The sequence below is a fragment of the Ovis aries genome, chromosome 19 (assembly GCF_016772045.2).
Source record: "Ovis aries strain OAR_USU_Benz2616 breed Rambouillet chromosome 19, ARS-UI_Ramb_v3.0, whole genome shotgun sequence".
NCBI classification, from domain to species: domain Eukaryota; kingdom Metazoa; phylum Chordata; class Mammalia; order Artiodactyla; family Bovidae; genus Ovis; species Ovis aries.
In genome coordinates this window covers 51,563,868-51,585,796 of record NC_056072.1, presented here as the reverse complement: position 1 = coordinate 51,585,796, position 21,929 = coordinate 51,563,868, and the positions used below count along the sequence as shown (strand labels likewise).

The window sequence follows — 21,929 nt, the reverse complement described above, 5'->3', positions numbered from 1 at the left end:
GGGCAGCCCTCTTCAGGGTCCTTGCTGTGCGGCCCGGGCGGGGGTGAGGTGCTGTGCCAGCCAATCCGGGATGTCGTGCAGCAGGAGGGCCCGCCTCCCCGTGACCCTGATGTCTTTCCGGCGCTTGCACCGGAGGGAAGAAGTGACGTAGCCGTCTTGGACGGGAGATGGGCTGTGCCTGGCCGCCCTCAGGTGGGAGAGCGGACCAGGCCGGTGGCATCGCGACGGGATGTGACTCAGACAGGACCTCGGAGAGGACAGGATGGGCGTTTCAGGGTGGCAGCCAGTGAGCGGGGCCGCCAGTGGGGCAGCCGGAGTGGGCTTTGCCCGACTCGCTCTATTTTTGGTCTAGGGTAGTGCCTGGCACTTCGTTGGTGCCCAGTATTTGTCTTTCGGAGGGACGCGGGGGACAAAGAACTTGTGTCTTGATTCGGTTTTGGTGGGACTGAAGTAATTCTACACCAGGTATGAGTCTGAACTCAGTTGAGTGAATCACCCATTATGAGGCTAATTTTGTGTTTGTCTTCTTTATTATTTTTGCTTTGTGCAGGCTTTCTCTAGTTGTAGCAAGCAAGGGCTACTCTTGGTTGCGGTGTGCGGGCTTCTTATTGCAGTGGGATCTCTTGTTGCAGAGCACAGGCTCTAGGCAAGCAGGCTCAGTAGTTGTGGCTCTTCAACTCAGTACAGGCTCAGTAATTGTGGCTGCTCCGTGGCATGTGGAATCCTCCTGGGCCAGGGATTGAACCCATGTCTCCTGCATTGGCAGGCAGGCTCTCATCCACTGCGCCACCAGGGAAGTCCCAAGAGGTTAATTATGACTTATGTTCATTCTATGCAGAAGGACATCTACCTTTGTCTAGTCTTGTCTCTAGATAGTGGTGTTTAAGAACAAACTGCCTTCTTGCAGTGTTAATGTTCAGTAGTAGTGGCAGCCCCTAAGTCTTTTTTGAGGTGTTTTTCTTTTTCATCCAGCATATTTAAATTGTTGTTGTTGTTTAGTCACTAAGTCGTATCCAGCTCCTGGCGACTACATGGGCTGTAGCCTGCCAGGGTTCTATGTCTATGGGATTTCCCAGGCAAAAATACTGGAGTAGATTGCCATTTCATTCTTCAGGGGATGTTGCTGACCCAGGGATCAAACCCGTGTCTCCTGAACCACTGAGTACACTGACCCACTGAGTACAGGCTCAGTAGTTGTGGCTGCTCCATGACACGTGGAATCATCTTTTTAATGCACAAGGTATTCACGTCACTCCTTTGCCTAAATCACTGCCGTGTTTTCCTGCTCTACTAAGAAAAAAAATCCAAACTTTTCACCATGGACCTTAAAGAACTACATGACTTGGCTTTTGCTGACCTGCGTGCCTTTCCAAACCACTCTGCCCTCACTCCTATCATTCCACCCCCTGTTCCCACGGCAAAGCCTCCACAGGAGGTGCTCACTGCCTGAAAGCTTGTCTCCCCAGTATTTACTTGATTTACTCCTCGGCCTTGTGTCGTCTCCTCAGAGAGGCCTGGCCAGACATACTATCTAAAGCAACACCCTTTCTCGTCATTCTCTTCCCCATTACCCTTCTCTGTGTTTCTTCTGAGCATTTGCCCCTATCTTTGTTGCTTTCGCCCACCCTTTCCTGGTGGCTCAGACGGTAAAGTGTCTGCCTGCAATGTGGGAGACCCGGGTTCGATTCTTGGGTCGGGAAGATCCCCTGGAGAAGGAAATGGCAATCCACTCCAGCACTCTCACCTGGAAAATCCCATGGACAGAGGAGCCTGATAGGCTACAGTCCATGGGGTCCCAAAGAGTGGGAAGCGACTGAGCAACTTCTTTCACTTTCACTTTCTTCTGGCCTTACTAAAGAAGAGATCAGAGTTTAGCTAGCAGCCATATCACTTCCTTTCTCTCTGTATGTGTGGATGTGTGTTTGTCTCTGTGTGTGTGTGTGTGTGTGTGTGTGTGTATGTATGACTAGAAATCTACTGAACAAAATTAATAAGAGTGCAGAATGCTTCCGAGGTGGAAAGGTGATTTCTCTGAGCCAAATGAAGGGGGACTAAGAGCAGGACTTGCAGATACAGGGTAGTGCCTGCAGGAGAGGGAGACCAGCATATTCCTCCCTTGCTGATTTGCTGAATCTCAGGGCCCGGTATTGCCCTGGTCAAAAGGGATATGCAGTGAAAGAGTTGGCATGAAACCTTGACATGTTCTCTCCTGGAATTTGGAGCTTATGTGACTGAGAACCTGATGTCTTCTCTCTCCCACAGCAAGGAAAAAGAGGGAGTTACCCTCACCCTGCCTCCCTGACTATAACAAATCCCAACCCTAGTCCCTAACTCAATCCTACTTTCTAAACCCCAACCCTATCACTGACAGTGATCTAACCTTTTGGACTTGTCACCTAACCCTAGATCTCCTGATCCTGACTCCTCTTCTGAAGCTCACCTTGTAACTCTCACCCTTGATCCTTACACTCAGGTCCTAAACCTTAGGCCCATGGTGCAGTCCTAACATCTAACCCCGCCCCAGTCCCTAAGTGAAGTGAAGTCGCTCAGTCGTGTCTGACTCTTTGTGACCCCATGGACTGTAGCCTTCCAGGCTCCTCTGTCCATGGGATTTTCCAGGCAATATACTGGAGTGGATTGCCATTTCCTTCTCCAGGGGATCTTCCCAACCCAGGGATTGAACCTAGGTCTCTCACACTGTAGACAGACACTTTACTATCTGAGCCACCAGGGAGCCACCACGCAAATATCTTACCCTTGACTTGAACACTTTTGATCTCTGACCACCACTCTAACCTTTATACTTCTGATACTAATTTCCAACACCAGCCCAAGCCAGTAACTAATAAACTCGTAACCCTTTCATCCTAGACTTCCTTTCTAGATTCTGAGCCACTGACATTTATCTTCTAATCTCCTAATTCCAACCTCTAATCCTTAAATCCCACCCCGTAAATTCTAACCTCTGATTCTGGAACCCTCAACTCCCAACCCTGACTCCATGAATGACAAGCCAGTACTTCACCCAATTATGAGCCACAGACAAGCAGAGTGAGAGCAGCTCAAACTGTGCACAGTCAGAGGACACCGTTATTGAATGCCAGTAAATTAATCCATTAGACACTGAACATGAGACAATAGGAATCCTAGCAATCCAGGAAAGCATCCCTAAATACTGGATATGATGGATAACAGCAAACCTGAACAAACCTCCAAGTCTCAGAAGACGGGCAATGAAAAGTCCCAGTCACTGTGACCACACCTCTATGTCCCAACACAGCAGCCTCACTCAGCACATCATCCCAGCCTTCCCAAGATGGAGGACAATAGTCCTTAGTTGCAAAACTCTCAGACACGAGATGGGTGGCCCTTGCCCAAGGACACAGCAAGAGAAACCTTAGCAACACAATAACCATCATGAGCAGGAGATAAGTTAGCCATCACTGCTACCATCGTCTCCCTTTCACAATTATCTGGACTCCAAGAGAAGCCCTAGCAGACCAGCTAACAATCCAGCTGAAGAGAAGACAGAAACCCTGTGTGAAGTCAGCTCCTCCCCCAACTCATTAGTGAAAATGAAACAATCCAATTGTAAAATGGACAGAGGACCTGAACAGACATTTTCTCAAAGAAAAAATATGAATGGTCAACAGGTACATCACTAATCATAGGGAAATGTAAACAAAACAATAAGATATTCTGTCACACCTGTTCAGAATAGCTGTTATTGAAAAGATAAGAGATTATAAATGCTGGCAGGAGAGAAAAACGAACCCTTGAGCACTGTTCGTGGGATTGTGAATTGGTTATAGCCACTGTAGAAAACAATGACAATTCCTCAGAGAATTACTAGAACTATTATATGATCTAGCAGTTCTGCTGCTGGGAATATATGCAGAGGAAATAAAAACACTATGTTGAAGCGATACCTGCGTGCCCATGTTCATAGAGCATTGTGTACAATAGCCAAGACACGGAAACAGCCTGAGTGTCCATTGATGAACGGATGGATGAAAATGTTCTGAGAGTATACACACACACATATGAATAAATCAGCCATAAAAATAGAAGGGAATCCTACAGTTTGCAACAACATGGATGGATCTTGAGGACATTACACTCAATGAAATAAGTCAGAGAAAGGCAAATACTGTATAATTACACGTGAGATCTGAAAAACACAATAAATGCATAGAAAAAAATCATTTACTGAAGATCAATGAGTTTGATTGTAGCTATTGGTTTCCTCAAGCACCAGAATATTCCTCTAAAGGGGATATAAAAGCAGTCATTGTGATTCACTTGATCATCTGGGAATTCAGTAAGTTCTGTAATGGTAAATTCAGGAGTTTTCCTGCAAGAGAAATATATGCTTAGAGAAATCAAATTTGGGAAAATGAGAAAAACTACCATACTGGTTACTATAAATAGTCTAGCAAGAGGAATGTAGAGCAGTTACCTTAAAGGCAGACCAAAGTGGATCCGATGCTAAAGAAGCCTACCGCAATGCGGGAGACCTGGGATGGGGAGATCTCCTGGAGGAGTGCGTGGCAACACAATCCAGCATTCTTGCCTGGAGAATCCCCATGGACAGAGGAGCCTAGTGGGCTACAGTCCATGGAGTCACAAAGAGTTGAACATGACTGAGCGACTAAGCAGCAGCAGCAGAAACATTCTAAGTTCCTTGAGAAAGAACAAAACTACAGAGTGGAAGTGGGCCAAGAAGAGGAGAGCTATGGATATGAATTTATGTAAGTCTTTGGGCCCCATAAGAGCCTATAGGAAATTCCATGGGGAAGAAAAGGTAGAGGGCAGATACAGTGGAGTTGATGTGAATCAGAGGCTGGTCAGGGGGATATAGACTGTTACTTGAGTTATAGAAAGAGTCTAGAACTGACCCTCCAAATTCAAGACTTAGCCCTGCCAGTTCCCAGCTCTGTTCCCTTGGGTAAGTTACATCCCTCTGTCAACTTCTGCATCTTTGAGTATGAAATGCAGCTAATAGCAACATCTTCCTCATGGTGGGGGCGTGGGGAGCACAGGAGAGGGGGTATAGGCAAAGCATGTGACAATGCGAGACACATGGTTGACAGGGGTAACTGTTAGTCTTGCTTTGGCAGCTACCATATTCTTTATGATCTTGTCAAGAACAGAGTTTGGCAGGGAGCAGGGATAAATTGGGAGTTTGGGATTGACATATAACACTACTGTACATAAAATTAATAACTAATAAAGACCTCTATAGCACAGGGAACTCTGCTCAATACTCTGTAGTGACCTGTATGGGAGAATAATATAAAAAAAGAATGGATATATATTTATATTTAACTGATTGACCTTGCTGTACAACAGGAACTAACACAGCATTGTAAATCAACTATACTCCAATAAAAATTTAAAAATAAATAAAGACAAACTGGGAAAAAGAAAACAGTTTCTGTTCTGCCTTGTTGAAAGACTGTGGAGGGGCCACTATTCATTCATTCATTGCCTTTCTCCTTATAGCATAGCAAGCCATTTTAATGTATTCAGTGTGTATCATTTTGTTTCATGTCTTTGTGCAAAATATATAATTGTATTTATTTTTAACTTACATAATGATGTGTTAATTTTATTTTTCTGTTCCTTGCTTTTTCTCTTGCTGTAGTGTTTTGAGATCCATCATATTGCTAAGTATTGTTGTTTAGTCGCTAAGTCATGTCCGACTCATGTGACCCCATGGACTGCAGCCTTGCCAGGCTCCTCTGTCCCTGGGATTTTCTGGGCAAGAACCCTAGGGTGGGCTGCGATTTCCTTCTCCAAGGGATTTTCCTGACCCAGGGGTCAAAACCAGGGCTCCTGCATTGGCAGGTGGATTCCTTATCACTGCACCGCCTGGGAAGCCCCTGACAAGGGCTGTGGTTCAGATACAAGAGGAGGGGATTCAGCAGGATGATCTATGAATTGGCTTAGGTCAAAAACAGTCTGACAGAGTAGAGATCATGTGACGTCTCTTTGTAGTTACCCCCAGATAATGGAAGTGCCTGAGAATCTTTAGGATTTTTCTTTAGTGGAACTAGAGAACATTTAGGTCCACTAGACCTTTCCTGGTGAGTAATATGTATTATTATTGTTGTTCAGTCACTAACTCGTGTCTGACTCTTTGTGACCCCATAAACTGCAGCATGCCAGGCTTCCCTGTCCTTCCCTATCTCCTGGAGTTAGCTCAAACTCATGTCCATTGAGTCAGTGATGCCATCCAACCTCTGCCATCCTCTGTCACCCCCTTCTGCCCCTGTGTTTCCCAGCATCAGAGTCTTTTTCAGTGAGTCGGCTCTTCACATCAGGTGACTGAAGGATTGAAGCTTCTGCTTCAGCATCAGTCATTCCAGTGAATATTCAGAGTTGATTTCCTTTAATTGACTGGTTTGATCTCCTTGCTGTCCAAGGGACTCTCAAGTGTCTTCTCTTTCTCTTTGAAAGCATCAATTCTTCAATGCTCAGCCTTCTTTGTGGTCCAACTCTCACATCTGTACATGACTACTGGAAAAACCATAGCTTTGACTATACAGACCTTTGTTGGCAAAGTGATGTCTCTGCCTTTTAATACACTGTCTAGGTTTGTCATAGCTGTTCTTCCAAGGAACAACCGTCTTTTAATTTCATGGCTGCAGTCACCATCTACAGTGATTCTGGAGCCCAAGAAAATAAAGTCTGTCACTGTTTTCAGTTTTTCCTCATCTATTTGCCATGAAGTGATGGGACCAGATGCCATGATCTTAGTTTTTTGAATGTTGAGTTTTAAGCCAGCTTTTTCACATGCCTCTTTCACCTTCATTAAGAGACTTTTTTGTTCCTCTTTGCTTTCTGCTATTAGGGTGGTATCTTCTGCATATTTCTCCCAGCAGTCTTGATTCCAGCCCGGCATTTCACATGACGTACTCTGCATACAAGTTAAATAAGCAATATGACAATATAGAGCCTTGACATACTCCTTCCCCAATTTTGAACCAGTCCAATTATTTTTTGAGCCAGTTCAGTTTTGAGTGTTACCTTGCTATCATGTTAAATGAGCACAATTGTATGGTAGTCTGAACATTCTTTTGCATTGCCTTTCTTTGGGATTGGAATGAAAACTGATCTTTTCCAGTCCCGTGGCCATTGCTGAGCTTTCCAAATTTGCTGGCCTATTGAGTGCAGCCCTTTCACAGCGTCATCTTTTAAGATTTGAAATAGCTCAGCTGGTATTCCATCCTTCCACTAGCTTTGTTCATAGTAATGCTTCCTAAGGCCCACTTGACTTCACACTCCACAATGTCTGGCTCTAGGTAAGTGACTACACCATCCTGGTTATCCGGGTCATGAAGATCTTTTTTTTTTTTACAGTTCTGTGTATTCTTGCCACCTCTTCTTAATCTGTTCTGCTAGGTCCTTGACAAATAATATGTATGCTGATCTGTAAATCAGATGAGCCTTGTGAATTGAGATTGTCAGAAGAGGCTGTCATAAAAGTATTACAAAATTATGTCTTTTTAACCTGTGTTCCCTTCCACACACGTCATTTTCTCTTTAATCATCACTATTTTGACTGCACTGGGTCTTCAGTGCTACACACAGTCTCTCTCTAGTTGTAGCGCGTCGGGGCTACTCTGTAGTTGCAGGGCATGGTCTTCTCATTGCCATGGCTTCTCTCGTTGCAGAGCATTGGCTCTAGGGTTCCTGGGCTTCAGTAGTTGTGGTGCATGGGCTCAGTAGTTGTAGCACAACGGCTTTCTTACAGCATGTGGAATCTTCCCAAACCAGAGATCAAAGCTGTGTCCACTGCATTGGTAGGCGGATCCTTAACTGCTGGACCACCGAGAAGTCCTTCATGTTCTGTTCTAAGATAATTTGTCCCAGTCCTGTTGCCATGCCTCATAAAGCTATAATAATCTCTTTGGCATTAGCTGAGTTCTTGCTTGTACTCTATGACCCTGTTGCTTGTACTCTATGACCCTGGAGTCAAAGACACAGTATCAAAGCCTGATCTGTTTACTCTCAGAATAACCTTTTATGTTCCGATTAGTATCTTTTGTCAATATCCCCCAAATTGGGCGTGGCAGGGAAGATAAAGGATGGAATAAATGTTCTTTCAGCCTGAAATACATTCCTTCCCTAAGAAGATGTTATTTTTGAGATGGCTGGGAAATTTTGAACAGGAAGTATGTTCAAAAGAAGATGGCAAGGAAATACTTAGGTGTAATAATAGCATTGTTGGTGTGTAAGGAAATGTAACACTTCTCAGAGATGCCCTGTGGAGTATGTAAGAGTGAAATTACATGATGTCAGACTTGTGTTAATACTTCAGCAAAGAAAATAAAGAGGAAGGAAATGTGACCAACACTGCACTGTAAGATAGGCATGAAAGGTCATGGTATTATTATTTCTAATTTTATGTATGTTTGAAATTTTTCATAACAAATCTTTAAAATTCTCTAGAACAAGGAACTCTTACCTCTATCTGGTTTACTCCCCAAAATGAAAAATAAAAGTGATTTTACTTACACATGGCCCATCATGCAGTTTAATTATGTTAAGTTTTTCATATCTGTAAGAAATTATATTTCAAGATGATTACTTTTACTCTATGGTATATCACAAATTATTTCTAAATTTGACATGATAATCTTTAAGTTTGAGAAGGAGACATTTAGCTAATAGTGATTTCTTATTTAATAAGTGATTTTTAAATATCTACTATATGTTTATTTGTCAAAGAGGTTGAGTGTATAAAACATACTCAGTCTGAAATCAAATATAGAAAATTCAAAGTAATCTTGAGTATTTAAGTAGAAATGAAGAGTATTAGGAAGCGAATGTGCAATACAGTTAAATTATCCATTTGATGAAAGGTAAAGACATTACTACTAACCTTACAGAAATAAAAATGGTTACAAGGGAAGGCAATGAACAGCTGTACATCAGCTGATTAGATAACCTAGATGAAATGGACAAATTCCTATAAACACACATTACCTAAACTGACTCAAGAAGAAATAGAAAATATCAACAGGACATATATCAAGTAAAGAGATTGAATCAGTTATTGAAAACCTCCTAAAAAAGAGAAACTCAGGACCAAATGGCTTCTTTAGAGAATTCTATCAAATACTTAAAGATTTGATACCATTTCTTTTCAAACTCTTCCAAATAGTAGAAGAAGATTCCTGATTGATTCTGTGAAGCTAGAATTACCTTAATAGCAAAGCCAGACATCACAAAAAAAAGAAAACTAGATGCAGAAACTGTCAGCTAAATACTGGCAACATTATTTAGCTGGCTTAAAACTCAACATTCAGAAGACTAAGATCATGGCATCCGGTCCCATCCCTTCATGGCAAATAGATGGGGAAACAATGCAAACAGTCACAGACTTTATTTTGGGGGGCTCCAAAATCTCTGCAGTCGGTGACTGCAGCTATGAAATTAAAAGACGCTTGCTCCTTGGAAGAAAAGCTATGACCAACCTAGACAGCATACTAAAAAGCATAGGCATTACTTTGCCCACAAAGGTCCGTCTAGTCAAGCTATGGTTTTTCCAGTAGTCATGTATGGATGTGAGAGTTGGACTATAAAGAAAGCCGAGCACCGAAGAATTGATGCTTTTGAACTGTGGTGTTGGAGAAGACTCTTGAGAGTCCCTTGGACTGCAAGGATATCCAACCTGTCCATCCTAAAGGAAATTAGTCCTGAATATTTGTTGGAAGAACTGAAGCTGAAACTCCCAACACTCATTAGAAAAGACCCTGATGCTGGGAAATATTGAAGGCAAGAGGAGAAGGGGTCGACAGAGGATGAGATGGTTGGATGGCATTACCCATTCGATGGACATGAGTTTGAATAAACTCTGGGAGTTGGTGATGGAGAGGGAAGCCTGCTGCTCCTGCTGCTGCTAAGTCGCTTCATTCATGTCCGACTCTGTACAACGCCGTAGACGGCACCCCACGGCATGCTGCAGTCTTTGGGGTTGCAAAGAGTCGGACATGACTGAGCAACTGAACTGAACTGAAATACTGGCAAACTGAATATCATAGCATATTAAAAGGTCTATACATCATAACCAAGTTGGGTTTATCCCACGAATACAGGGTGGTTCAACCTAAAAATATAAGCCAGTGTACTAACATCATATTAAAAGAATGAAGCAAGAGTCACATGCTCATCACATTCATGTTGAAAAAACACATCATTTCAGCATCAGTAACTAATATGGATATGCAGTTCAAAACCATGGTGAGGTATCACCTGACATCTGTCAGAATGGCTATCATCAAAAAGAATCCAAATAACAGATATTGACAAAGATGGGGAGAAAAGGGAACACTTAGGCACTGTTGGTGGCCAATGTAAATTGGTGCAGCCACTGTTTAAAATAGTATGGGGGGATCTCTTAAAAAATTTTAAAATAGAACCATATGACCCAGCATTTCCACTCCTCTGTGTAATTTTAAAAAGCAACAATAATTTGAAAGGATACATGTACCCCAGTGTTCATAGCAGCATTATCTATAATTGCTAAGACATGGAATCAACCTAAGAGTTTTATCAACAGATTAATGGATAAAGAAGCTGTGGTATACATAACAATGAAATGATACTCAGCCACATTAAAAAAAAAAAAAGAATGAAATTTTGCCATTAGAAACAACATGGATGGACTTGGAGAGCATTATGCCAAGTGAAATAAGTCAGAGAAAGAAATACTGTATGATATCACTTATATGTGGAATCTAAAAAATTACAACAAACTAGTGAATGAAACAACAAAAAAACTGTCACAGATACAGAGAACAAACTAGTGGTCATCAGTGGGGAGAGGAAAGGGGTGAAGGACATTGTAGGGGTAAGGGGAAAAAGAGAACTATTATGGGAGGATATGAAATCATGTGTGTGAAACTTAAAACCTGTTATGCACTATAGAATTTAAAGACTCATTCAATGAAAATTATGTTTAATTAAAAAAACAAAAATCTGAAAAAACCCACAACATCTGACAAAATCAAACACCCTTTCATAATGAAATTACTCAGAAAACTAGGAATTGAAGAAAAACTCCTCAATATAACAAAGAACATTTATGAAAATCCCGCATCTAACATTACACTCAATAGTGAAAGCTTGAAGTAGAACATTTGGAAAGAAAAAGAGAAATCCAAAATTTTATATTATTTTCAATTATACTTCAATAAAGCTGGGGGGAAAAGCCATCCAAACTGGAAAGTAAGAAGTGAAGTTTTATATTTGAAGATGACATCGTTCTATGTAAAGAAAATCTCAAACAATTCCTATAAAAATTATTAAAGGTAATAAACTGAGCAGTATTTCAGAATACAAGAACACAGGAAAATCAACTGTGTTTCTATAAACCAACAAAGAACAATCTGAAAAGAAAATTAAATGTTGCATTTACAATATCATTCAAAAAATAAGATACCTGAAAATAAATTTAACCCAGAAGGTTAAAGACTGTCCACTGGATGCTACAAAACATTGCTGAAAGAAATGAAAGAAGGCCTAAATAAATGGAAAGCTCTCCTATCCTCATGGATTAGAAAGCTTAATATTGTTAAAATGTTTATACTACCCAAAGCAACTGACAGATTTGATGTAACCCTTGTCAAAATCCCAATGGCCTTTTTTTTTTTTTTCAGAAGTGGAAAAGACTACCTTCAAATTTATATGGAATTGCAAAAGACCTGAGTAACCAGAACCATTTTGAGGGGGGAAAATGTTGGGAGGACCCCACATTCCTGATCTCAAAACTGACTACAAAGATAATCAGTGTTGTGGTACCAACATCAGGTTAGACAGAGAATAATGGAATAGAAATGAGAATCCAGAAATAAACCCAACATCTATGGCCAACTGATTTTTAGCAAGAGTGCCAAGACTATTCAATGGGAAAAGAATAGTCTCTTCAAAAAATGGTGCTGGAGCAACTAGATAATTGTATACAAAAGAATGAGGTGGACCCCTATCTAACACATAAAGGTTTTGTTGGCAGAGACTGGAAGAAGGCTTCCCAGGTGGCTCAGTGGCAAAGAATCCACCTGCCAATGTAGGAGACACAGCTTTGATCCCTGGTCAGGGAAGATCTCGTATGTCACGGAGCAACTAAGCCTGTGTGCCACAACTAATAATCCTGTGCTCTAGAGCCCAGGAACTGCAACTGCTGAAGCCTATGCACCCTAGAGCCTGTGATCTACAACTAGAGAAGCCACCAAAATAAAAAGCCTGTGCATCACAACTAGAGAGTAGCCCCGACTCACCCCAACTAGAGACGAGCCTGCACAGCAACGAAGACCCAGCACAGCCAAAAATAAATAAATAAATTTTTAAAGACTTGTAGATTTATCGGTTTTAGCCATTTAAGACAATTTCTGTTCAATCTTTAGGAGACCCCTAAGACAATTAAATGGGACCTGTGTAGTGACTATACATGACCAAAACATGTAAGTTTCACAGAATTATTCCAGAAGTCATTAAACTAACCAACAGCAACAGTAAAAACCTTGGAGAGCGGAGAGAATCTGATTTCCAGAGTTGTGATATTATGCTCCTCCAGTTTTCAACAACAAAATTATGACAGAGAACCAAGGAAGTACAGCACATACACAGGATTAAAGAGCAGCCAAGGACTCAGGAAGGTCATATGTTGGACTTAGAAGACAGATACTTTGCCCAGCTACCTCCTCTTCTTCATCAGGCTTTTGTTCTTTGGCCTGAGGGAGCTTAAGGATAACCTTCATCTGTGGTCACAAGACCTGACTGCTGTGGCTACTTGCGCTACTGAGTTTCTTCCACTTGGTCTTTGTCCAGGCCAGACATAGCACAGTCTCTTCAGTGGGTTTTTGTTTCTGTCTGAATGGGATCACATTGGGGAGCATAGGGAGGGAGAGAAGAAATGGAGGAGCGATAGCGGAGCATTCTCTGGAAGGAAGATCGAATCAGTTGGAAGTGTTCCAAGGAGGCCCTTCCTATCCTGGCCATGTTTAGCCTCTTGACTTGAGAGAAAGGAGAGTAAAAAAAAAAAATTAAGACTTACAGAATTCTGTAGCAGAGGTGGCATTCCCCACTGTAGGTAATGTGGTCACTGCCGCATATGGAGTCTGTTGGCCTGAGGTAGGCTAAAATCCAGCACTTATTTATATTCCTGATGCATTCAGCCTGAAGGCGAGACACAGACACTGCATCAGAGCCCTTTATCTGCCTCCTCTAGCCTTGATTGCTGGGAGCAGGGGAGAAGGATGGAATACGGAGCAATAGACCAGGAGTTTGGAGAGCAGGCTTCAGAAATCTCAGTATTTGACCCCTGGTGCTCACCAACAGTATGTATATAACATAACATAATACATGTAATCTGTAGACTCCCCAGTCTGGGCTATAAATTCTTTTTAGGATGAAATTCCCTGCCTCACTAATTACAAAGTGTGATTGTTAGGTTTCAGAGATTAGAATATGCTTATGAACATTTCTGGTTGACTTGTATATGGTGCTTCAGATAGCAGTAGGCTCAGACTTATTACAGGAGAGTTACGATTTAGAAGGAAGGGGACAGAGAATGAGAACCTCACTTGATCTGTGGGAGGCAAGATGTATGTCTTAGCATATCTCAGTTGAGAGAATGTCCACCTCAGCATAGGACAGACCTGAATTTGAGCCACAACTTCCTCATTTATTTAATGGTGCAAAATACTTGCCTTCTGTCCCACAAGAGAGTTGTATGAACTGATTGGGGTTTATACCCAGGAACATATAAAAGGCACTACATACAGTTAGTGACTCAGCTGTTGCTGTGGGGTTATCCCCACAGATATTTTCCCCTGGCACCTGCCTCCCAGAAAAATGAGCCAAGACCATCAGGGAAACTGTTTTTCCTCTACATTGCTGAGCTTGGGAAGCAAGGAAGCAGAGCTTACCGTTGTCTTTTCTAGGTCAGTCCCTCTGTCCATAGGAAGAGGAAAGTCTGGAAAACAAAAGCATATTCGAAAGAGTTGCTGCTCTGTCTTCTGCCCTTAAGGGTAAAAGTGAGGATGAAGGAAACCTGGTTGGCACCCAGGAAGCATCAGATCCCATCAGGAGAGGCAGAGGTTCCTTTTTGATGCATGCTGCCCTCCAAAGGGGGCCTCAGAGGAGCAAAGAATCAGGAAACTTCTGTTCCCTCCTCTTTGTAAAGAAGAGATCTTAACTCTGACCTTTCCCTTTCACAGGTAAATAACAAATTTTACAATCATTCTCTGTTCTTTTTAGAAAGCACACTCTAAGTTATATGAAGTAGTTATATTGAGATGCCTTAAAAGATGCTGGGTTACATATTCTTGATCCAAAACAGTCTTTGCAATTACACACACACACATATAATACTTATATAGTTTTATATAATTATATTAATTTTATGTAGTTATATAATTATGACCTGATAATATATATTGTCCACTCTCTCTATAATATATGTATCTTTATTAGCTATCATTCATATATCATAGAATTCACCTATTTAAAGTGTATAGTTGAGGACTTCCCTGGTGGTCCAGTGGTTAACAATCTGCCTGCCAAAGAAGGGGACGTGGGTTCCACCCCTGGTCTGCGAAGATTCCACATGCCACAGAGGAACAAAGCCCGTGTGCCACAACTACTGAGCCCACACTCTAGAGCCCGTGAGTTGCAACTACTGAAGGAGGTGTACCTAGAGCCTGTGCTCTGTAACAGGAGAAACCACCACGTTGAGAAGCCTGCACGCTGGCTCTCTGCAACTAGAGAAAGCTTGCTTGCAGCAACAAAGACCTAGCACAATCGAAAATAAATAAAAATTTAAAGTATACAATTCAGTGGTTCTTAGTATATTCACAGAGGTGTGCAACCATCAACACAGTCACTTTTAGAACATTTTCATCACCCTCAAAAGAAACCCTGCACCCAACAGCGGGCTCTTCTCATTCCTCCCTTCCCCCAACCCAGACAACTCTAATCTACTTTCTGTCTGTTCTGGACACTACATCCAAATGGAATCATACAATATGTAGTCTTTCCTTTCTATCTCTTTCAGTTAGTGTTGTAAAGGTGTATCCATGTTATCGCATGCATCAATACTTCATTCCTTTTTATAATTAAATAATATTCTGTTGTATGTATATACCATATTTTGTTTATCCATTAATCAATTAATGGACATTTGAATTGTTTTCACTCTTTGGCTATTATGAATAAGGCTGCAGTGAGGTGAATGTGATAATCACAACAGTATGGAAACTTGATACGCTGCTGTGAATATTCTCTTTTTCCCCTACACCACAGGAGATCTTCCCTGACTAGGAATCAAACCCAGGCCCCTGGCAGTGGAAGCTCAGAGTCCTCACCTAACTGGACTGCCAGGGAATTCCTATGTGCCTGTTTTTTTTCTGTGGTCATGTGTTTTTCATTTCCCTTAGATGTATACCTAAGAGTGGAGTTGCTGGGTTATATGGTGAACTTTGGAGGAACTTCTGGATTATTTTCTAAGGTAGCCACACCATTTTACACCCTCACCAGCATTATATGAGAGTTCCATTTTTCTTCACATCTTTGTTAATGTTTGTTATTATCTCTCTTTTTGATAGATGCTTTACAAATAATTTCTCCCATTCTCTAGGCAGTCTTCCACTTTATGGACATCTTTGTTGGTATCCTTTACATCACTAAAATGTTTAATTTTATGAAATCCAACTGATTTTATTTTTTGCCACCCTGTGCAGCATTCAAGATCTTAGTTCCCTGACCAGGGATTGAACCCGTGCCCCCTGCATTGGGAATATGGAGTCTTAACTACTGGACCACCAGGGAAACCCCTGATCTATTATTTTGTTCCTTTTTTAATGTATAATGCAGGCTTTTTTTTAAATTAACAAATTTTTATTTATTTTTGGCTGTACCGGGTCTTACTTGTGGTGTGGAGGATCTTCAATCTTTGTTGCAGCATGTACAATCTTTAGTTGTGTAGCGATGTATGGGATCTCGTTCCCTGACCAAAGATTGAAACCAGTTTCCCTACGTTGTGACCGTAGAGTCTTAGCCACTGGACCACCAAGGAAATCCTTGAATTTTCTTTTTTTTGTTTTTTAGTAGTTGCACTGCTGCTTACTGTATTTATTTTAGCTTATCAGAATAGACTTCAGATTTATAAAATTTTAATTCAAGTGATATATAGAAATGTTACTCCTATATAGCTCTGTCCTTCCTTTTATTACATTGTTGTTATACACATTACATTTATATTAGTCACAAACCCAACAATAGATTGCTATAATTATTATATAATTTCATGTCTTTTAAAGAAGCTTAGAGAAGAAAGGACAGTGAGTATATATTTAGTGAATTTGTAATATTAACATTTTATTCACCACTTCTGGTTCTCATCCTTTGTTCCTGTGGATTTAGTGTCTAGTGTCATTTCCCTATACCAATACAGCTTTGTTTTCAACCACCAGTTTTGATACCAATAGCACTGTGTGAATCCTTTCTTTCTGGGGGGTTTAGTGTCTGCATGACTCTGAAGAATTAGACTTAAATAAAACAGGACAGCATTTCTACTTTACTTCTAACTATTCCCTGATCGTGAATATACAGCAGAAAATGTGGGCACAGTAAGGACACAGAACTCACCAACTGCGAAGGCAGCCCACATGGAGATGACCAGAACAAGAATGGCACTAGAGAAGACCCCCTTCATGGTGGCAGAAGAACTGTGGAAATACGGAGATGTTGACAGTAAGGCAGAAAAAATTCCACACAACATACAAATTCTCATAGAGATCCATCATTAACCAGGAAATGAAGTCTAAATATTTAATGTTTTTTCTTTCCTTGGGTTATTTGGAATGAACTGTGTCTGATGCAATTACATTGCCTAGTTCATTTCCCTGGAGTAATTGGTCATGAGAGTTCCAGAAAAACATCTATTTCTGCTTTATTGACTATGCCAAAGCCTTTGACTGTGTGAATCACAATAAACTGTGGAAAATTCTGAAAGAGATGGGAATACAGACCACCTGACCTGCCTCTTGAGAAATCTGTATGCAGGTCAGGAAGCAACAGTTAGAACTGGACATGGAACAACAGACTGGTTCCAAATAGGAAAAGGAGTATGTCAAGCCTGTATATTGTCACCCTGCTTATTTAACTTCTATGCAGAGTACATCATGAGAAACGCTGGACTGGAAGAAACACAAGCTGGAATCAAGATTGCCGGGAGAAATATCAATAACCTCCGATATGCAGATGACACCACCCTTATGGCAGAAAGTGAAGAGGAACTAAAAAGCCTCTTGATGAAAGTGAAAGAGGAGAGCGAAAAAGTTAGCTTAAAGCTCAACATTCAGAAAACGAAGATCATGGCATCCAGTCCCATCTACTTCATGGGAAATAGATGGGGAAACAGTGGAAACAGTGTCAGACTTTATTTTTGGGGGCTTCAGAATCACTGCAGATGGTGACTACAGCCATGAAATTAAAAGACGCTTACTCCTTGGAAGAAAAGTTATGACCAACCTAGATAGCATATTCAAAAGCAGAGACATTACTTTGCCGACTAAGGTCCGTCTAGTCAAGGCTATGGTTTTTTCTGTGGTCATGTATGGATGTGAGAGTTGGACTGTGAAGAAGGCTGAGCGCCGAAGAATTGATGCTTTTGAACTGTGGTGTTGGAGAAGACTCTAGAGAGTCCCTTGGACTGCAAGGAGATCCAACCAGTCCATTCTGAAGGAGATCAACCCTGGGATTTCTTTGGAAGGAATGATGCTAAAGCTGAAACTCCAGTACTTTGGCCACCTCATGGGAAGAGTTGACTCATTGGAAAAGACTCTGATGCTGGGAGGGATTGGGGGCAGGAGGAGAAGGGGACGACTGAGGATGAGATGGCTGGATGGCATCATGGACTCGATGGACGTGAGTCTGAGTGAACTCCGGGAGATGGTGATGAATAAGGAGGCCTGGCGTGCTGTGACTCATGGGGTAGGAAAGATTAGGACATGACTGAGCGACTGAACTGAACTGAACTGAACTGAATTGGTCATGAGAAAAAACGATCTCAAAAATAGAATTTTAGAAGGGAATATATGTATGTGTGGGTCTATTCCTGGACACTCTTCTGTTCCATTTATCTATTTGTCTATACAAGAGCTCAAACCATACTATTTTAATTATGGCTCTATGATAATGTCAACTGAAATAAAAACACACAACATAAAAAGCTGTGAGTTTCAGTTTTATTTGTGGGCTCACTGAGGACTATAATCTGGGAGAGAGCCTCTCTGATAGCTCTGAAGAACTGCTCTGAAGTGGTAAGGGGTAAGTCAGCATATATGTGATTTTGGCAAAGGAGTATGTGCAATCCAGCACCCATCTTGGTAGAAGCTGGCGCTAGCCATGAGGAGATGTCTCAGTTAATGATTTTAGTGCTTTTCTAAGTATGGGAAGATGCCAGACATTGAGTTCATAAAATTTTCTCCTGAAAATATCTACCTATCTGAAAGCCTGTTCTGCCAGTTTCCCCAGAACACAGCGTGCCTCGTTTCTGATCTTCACCCTGAACTCCTTTCAGGGTGTGTGAAGATCAGTGACTGCAGTGGCTAATGAGTCAATCCTTGTAGATCAAGCAGATGGCAGACAACACTCTTTTGTATATAAGTCCTCCAACTTTGTACTCCTTTATTTTTACCTTTTTACCTAAAACAATAATGTATTAGATTTATCTGTATAAGGGTTTGGATTCAAAGATTCAGAATAAATGTGTCACCTGGCTACCTTAAAAAAATAGAATTTTAGAATATGTCAGGACTTCCCTGGTGGCACAGTGCATGAGAGTCCACCTTGCAATGCTAGCGACACTATTTGATCCCTGGTCTGGGAAGATTGCACGTGTCACAGAGCAACTAAGCCCATGTACCACAACTACCGAGCCCGAGATCTAGAGCCTGTGAGCTGCAACTACTGAAGCCTGTGCGTCTAGAAAGAGCTTCTGCTTCACAACAGAGAAGCCACCACAATGAGAAGCCTGTGCACCGCAATGAAGAGCACCCCCCGCTGTCCGCAACTAGAGAAAGCCCATGCACAGCAACAAAGATCCAGTGCAACCAAAAAAAAAAAAAAAAAACACACACAAAAAAAACCTGGGAAAAAATCTTAAAAAAAAAGATAATGATGCCAGAAAAGTAGGTAGTAAAGAATGTCTGCAGGGGATGCTTCGGTAAAGCATGAGCACCAAGACTTTTTCAATGACCTGTTTTAAAGTCGAGATTTATTTCTGAGGTAAGACCAGCAGTTACTAGAAAGTGCAGTGACACATGTGGGTCAACAGACAATAAGAAATGGGAAGATTCAAAACACTGAATACTCTCCCATATCCTTAATCTCCCATTATATGATGACGTTGGTGTTAATACTTAGTAACCTATAACATTATTGAAGGGAAAACCATAGCATATTTATCAGCAGCTTACTGGCATTATTGAAAATACTACAGTACAAGCCAGTTGTATAGTTTTTATACATTTTCCAGGGAAATTATATATCTAGGTAGCTTCTGCCCAAGACCTTTCCTGAATAAAAACAAATAATAAATAATATAACTCTTTTCCTGCTCAAAAGTTTGCAAATTATTAAGTCCACCTTACCCGCTGTACTTCCACAGTTGCTCATATAAACTTGCTGGACAAAAAGTTCTTTATGTCCAGCCTGTTGATAATGAAATAAGGGGGCGTGTGCGTGCATGTGTGTGTGTGTTGGCTGGAGGGGTATAAGTGTCTTTTTAAGGTTGCAGTGCCTGGCGGCAGAACAGTGAACTGTGAAACAATGAATGTTGCTCACTATCCAGTTCTACAAGTATGAAGTTAGCCACTGTAGTTGCTGACCAACATTGCTCTTGGCGGAATTCAGGATGAAAAAGGATGAGGAACTCTGTGCTTTGGACAAGCATACCCCTTTGATAGTTAGATATAGATCTTAAGAAGAATTTTAATGAACTCACAGTCTTGCATCTTTCCATACATAGAAAAGCACTAAAAAAAAATAATTAGCTTGAGTTATTTATTCTTTGTGAATAGAAGTAATCTATAATCAAGATGTATGCTGGACTGCATATATTTTCTAGCCAAAATTCATATGTAGGGACTTCCCTGGTGGCTCAGTGGTAGAGAATCCACCTGCCAATGCAGGGGACATGAGTTTGATCCCTGTTCCAGGAAGGTCCCATATGCTGTGGAACAACTAAATCCGTGCACCAGTTGCTGAGCCTGTGCTCTAGAGTCTGGGAGCCACAATTACTGAGCCCACCTGCCTCAGTTACGGAAGCACACATGCCCTAGAGCCCATGCTCTGCAACAAGGAAGTCACCACAGTGAGAAGCCTGAGCACCGCGACTAGAAGGTAGCAGCAGCTCTCCACAAGTAGAGAAAGCCCATGCAACAATAAAGACCCAGCAAAACTACAAAAAAAATACATAAATAATTGCTTAAAAATCATATATAAGTTAACTTCTTTCTCTGTTTCTTCAGAGCAGTCCCCTCAGAGCTAATGAGAGGCTGTCTCCCAGGCTCTAGTCCTCAGTAAGGTCCATGAATAAAATGTAAACTCACAGCTCTTATGTTGTGCATTTTTCTTTAGGTTGACAAAACCTTGAAGTTAGGCAGTATAGGCACAATTCAAATCTATTTCTTCCAGCTCCAAATTCTATATACCTAAATCTCTTTCATTGCTGTCTCAGTTTCCTGAGGGTGATGTGTACTATCCACTGCCCTCTAAAATACAGCTGTTCTTGCCAAAGTATTTTAGAGGTATGTCAAATCCAATTTTTTAATTCTTACATTTTTATCTGTATTGCAGTTATATTCAGGACAGCTTCAGATATTTGCACAATAGTATAAACTGCTACATTTGCATGTGCTGTTAATTATTTTATCAACTGTCAAATCTATGTATTCACTTTATCAAAACATTTAGTTTAGAATGTTTTAGTTTTATGCTGGTAGCTTACTGAGGACTGAGCCTATGAGACAGTCTCTCAGATAGCTCAGAAGAACTCCCCTGAAGTGATAGAAGAGGGGCCAGTTGTATATATGAATTTCAGGGCTGAGAAATGCATGCAGTCAGTCATAAAAAGTTAACTGCTAATCACATAACATATCTCAAGTTAATGATTTCAGTGCTTTTCTAGAATCTAGGGTCATTGAAATTCTTCCTTAGATATGCATCTTAACTATTTCAATTCAGTTCAGCTGCTCAGTCATGTCCGACTCTTTGCGACCCCATGGACTGCAGCACATCAGGCTTCCATCTGCATCACCAACTTCTGGAGCTTGCTCAAACTCATGCCCATCGAGTCAGTGATGCCATCCAACCATCTCATCCTCTGTCGTCCCCTTTTCCTCCTGCCTTCAATCTTTCCCAGCATCAGGGTTTTTCCAGTGAGTCATTTCTTCACATCAGGTGGCCAAAGTGTTGGGAGTTTCAGCATCAGTCCTTCCAATGAATATTCAGCACTGATTTCCTTTATGGTTGACTGGTTTGATCTCACAGTCCAAGGGACTCTCAAAAGTCTTCTCCAAAACCACAATTCAAAAGCATCAGTTCTTCGGTGCTCACCTTTCTTTATGGTCCTACTCTCACATCCATACATGACTACTGGAAAACCATAGCTTTGACTAGATGGACCTTTGTTGTCTCTGCTTTTTAATATGCCTAACTATTTAGGGGCCCATATATCTAAAACACAGAATGCTTCATCCTGAATTCCTCCCAGGATATACTGTAGGTTAGCAACTGCACTGGCTAATGACTTAATCCTTATAAAACTACAATAGTGGGCAGCATTTTTTGTTTGTTTGTTTTACAATACCCTCTGAGTCTAAGATAAGTGGATGAAGGATGGCAGTCAAATCTTG

At 41.3% G+C, this 21,929-nt stretch overlaps 1 protein-coding gene across 2 annotated transcripts; it reads right to left on the bottom strand.

Moving 5' to 3' along the window:
* Positions 1-4,133: 4,133 nt before the first annotated feature.
* SPINK8 (serine peptidase inhibitor Kazal type 8 (putative)) lies at positions 4,134-19,772 on the bottom strand. Of its 2 annotated transcripts, XM_060402559.1 has the most exons (7): positions 19,665-19,772; positions 16,657-16,736; positions 13,938-13,984; positions 13,064-13,185; positions 8,524-8,566; positions 4,460-4,608; positions 4,134-4,354 (listed from the first exon to the last, which is right to left on the bottom strand). In XM_060402559.1, the coding sequence occupies exons 2-6, from the start codon at positions 16,721-16,723 to the stop codon at positions 4,489-4,491; spliced, it is 399 nt and encodes a 132-aa protein (XP_060258542.1). In that variant the 5' UTR covers positions 16,724-16,736; positions 19,665-19,772; the 3' UTR covers positions 4,134-4,354; positions 4,460-4,488. The 2 variants fall into 2 exon arrangements, with proteins under 2 accessions (XP_060258542.1, XP_042092215.1); XM_042236281.1 differs by lacking the exon at positions 4,460-4,608.
* Between the last annotated feature and the right edge of the window lie 2,157 nt (positions 19,773-21,929).

What these genes read in the sequence shown, in the direction of transcription:
- SPINK8 (XM_060402559.1), bottom strand. Translation starts at nt 16,723, where the DNA reads ATGAAGGGGGTCTTCTCTAGTGCCATTCTTGTTCTGGTCATCTCCATG. An exon ending in CTGACCTAGAAAAGACAACG is followed by an intron (nt 13,186 to 13,937) that starts GTAAGCTCTGCT and finishes TCTCGCCTTCAG; the next exon opens with GCTGAATGCATCAGGAATAT. An exon ending in CACCTCTGCTACAGAATTCT is followed by an intron (nt 8,567 to 13,063) that starts GTAAGTCTTAAT and finishes AATTTCTTACAG; the next exon opens with ATATGAAAAACTTAACATAA.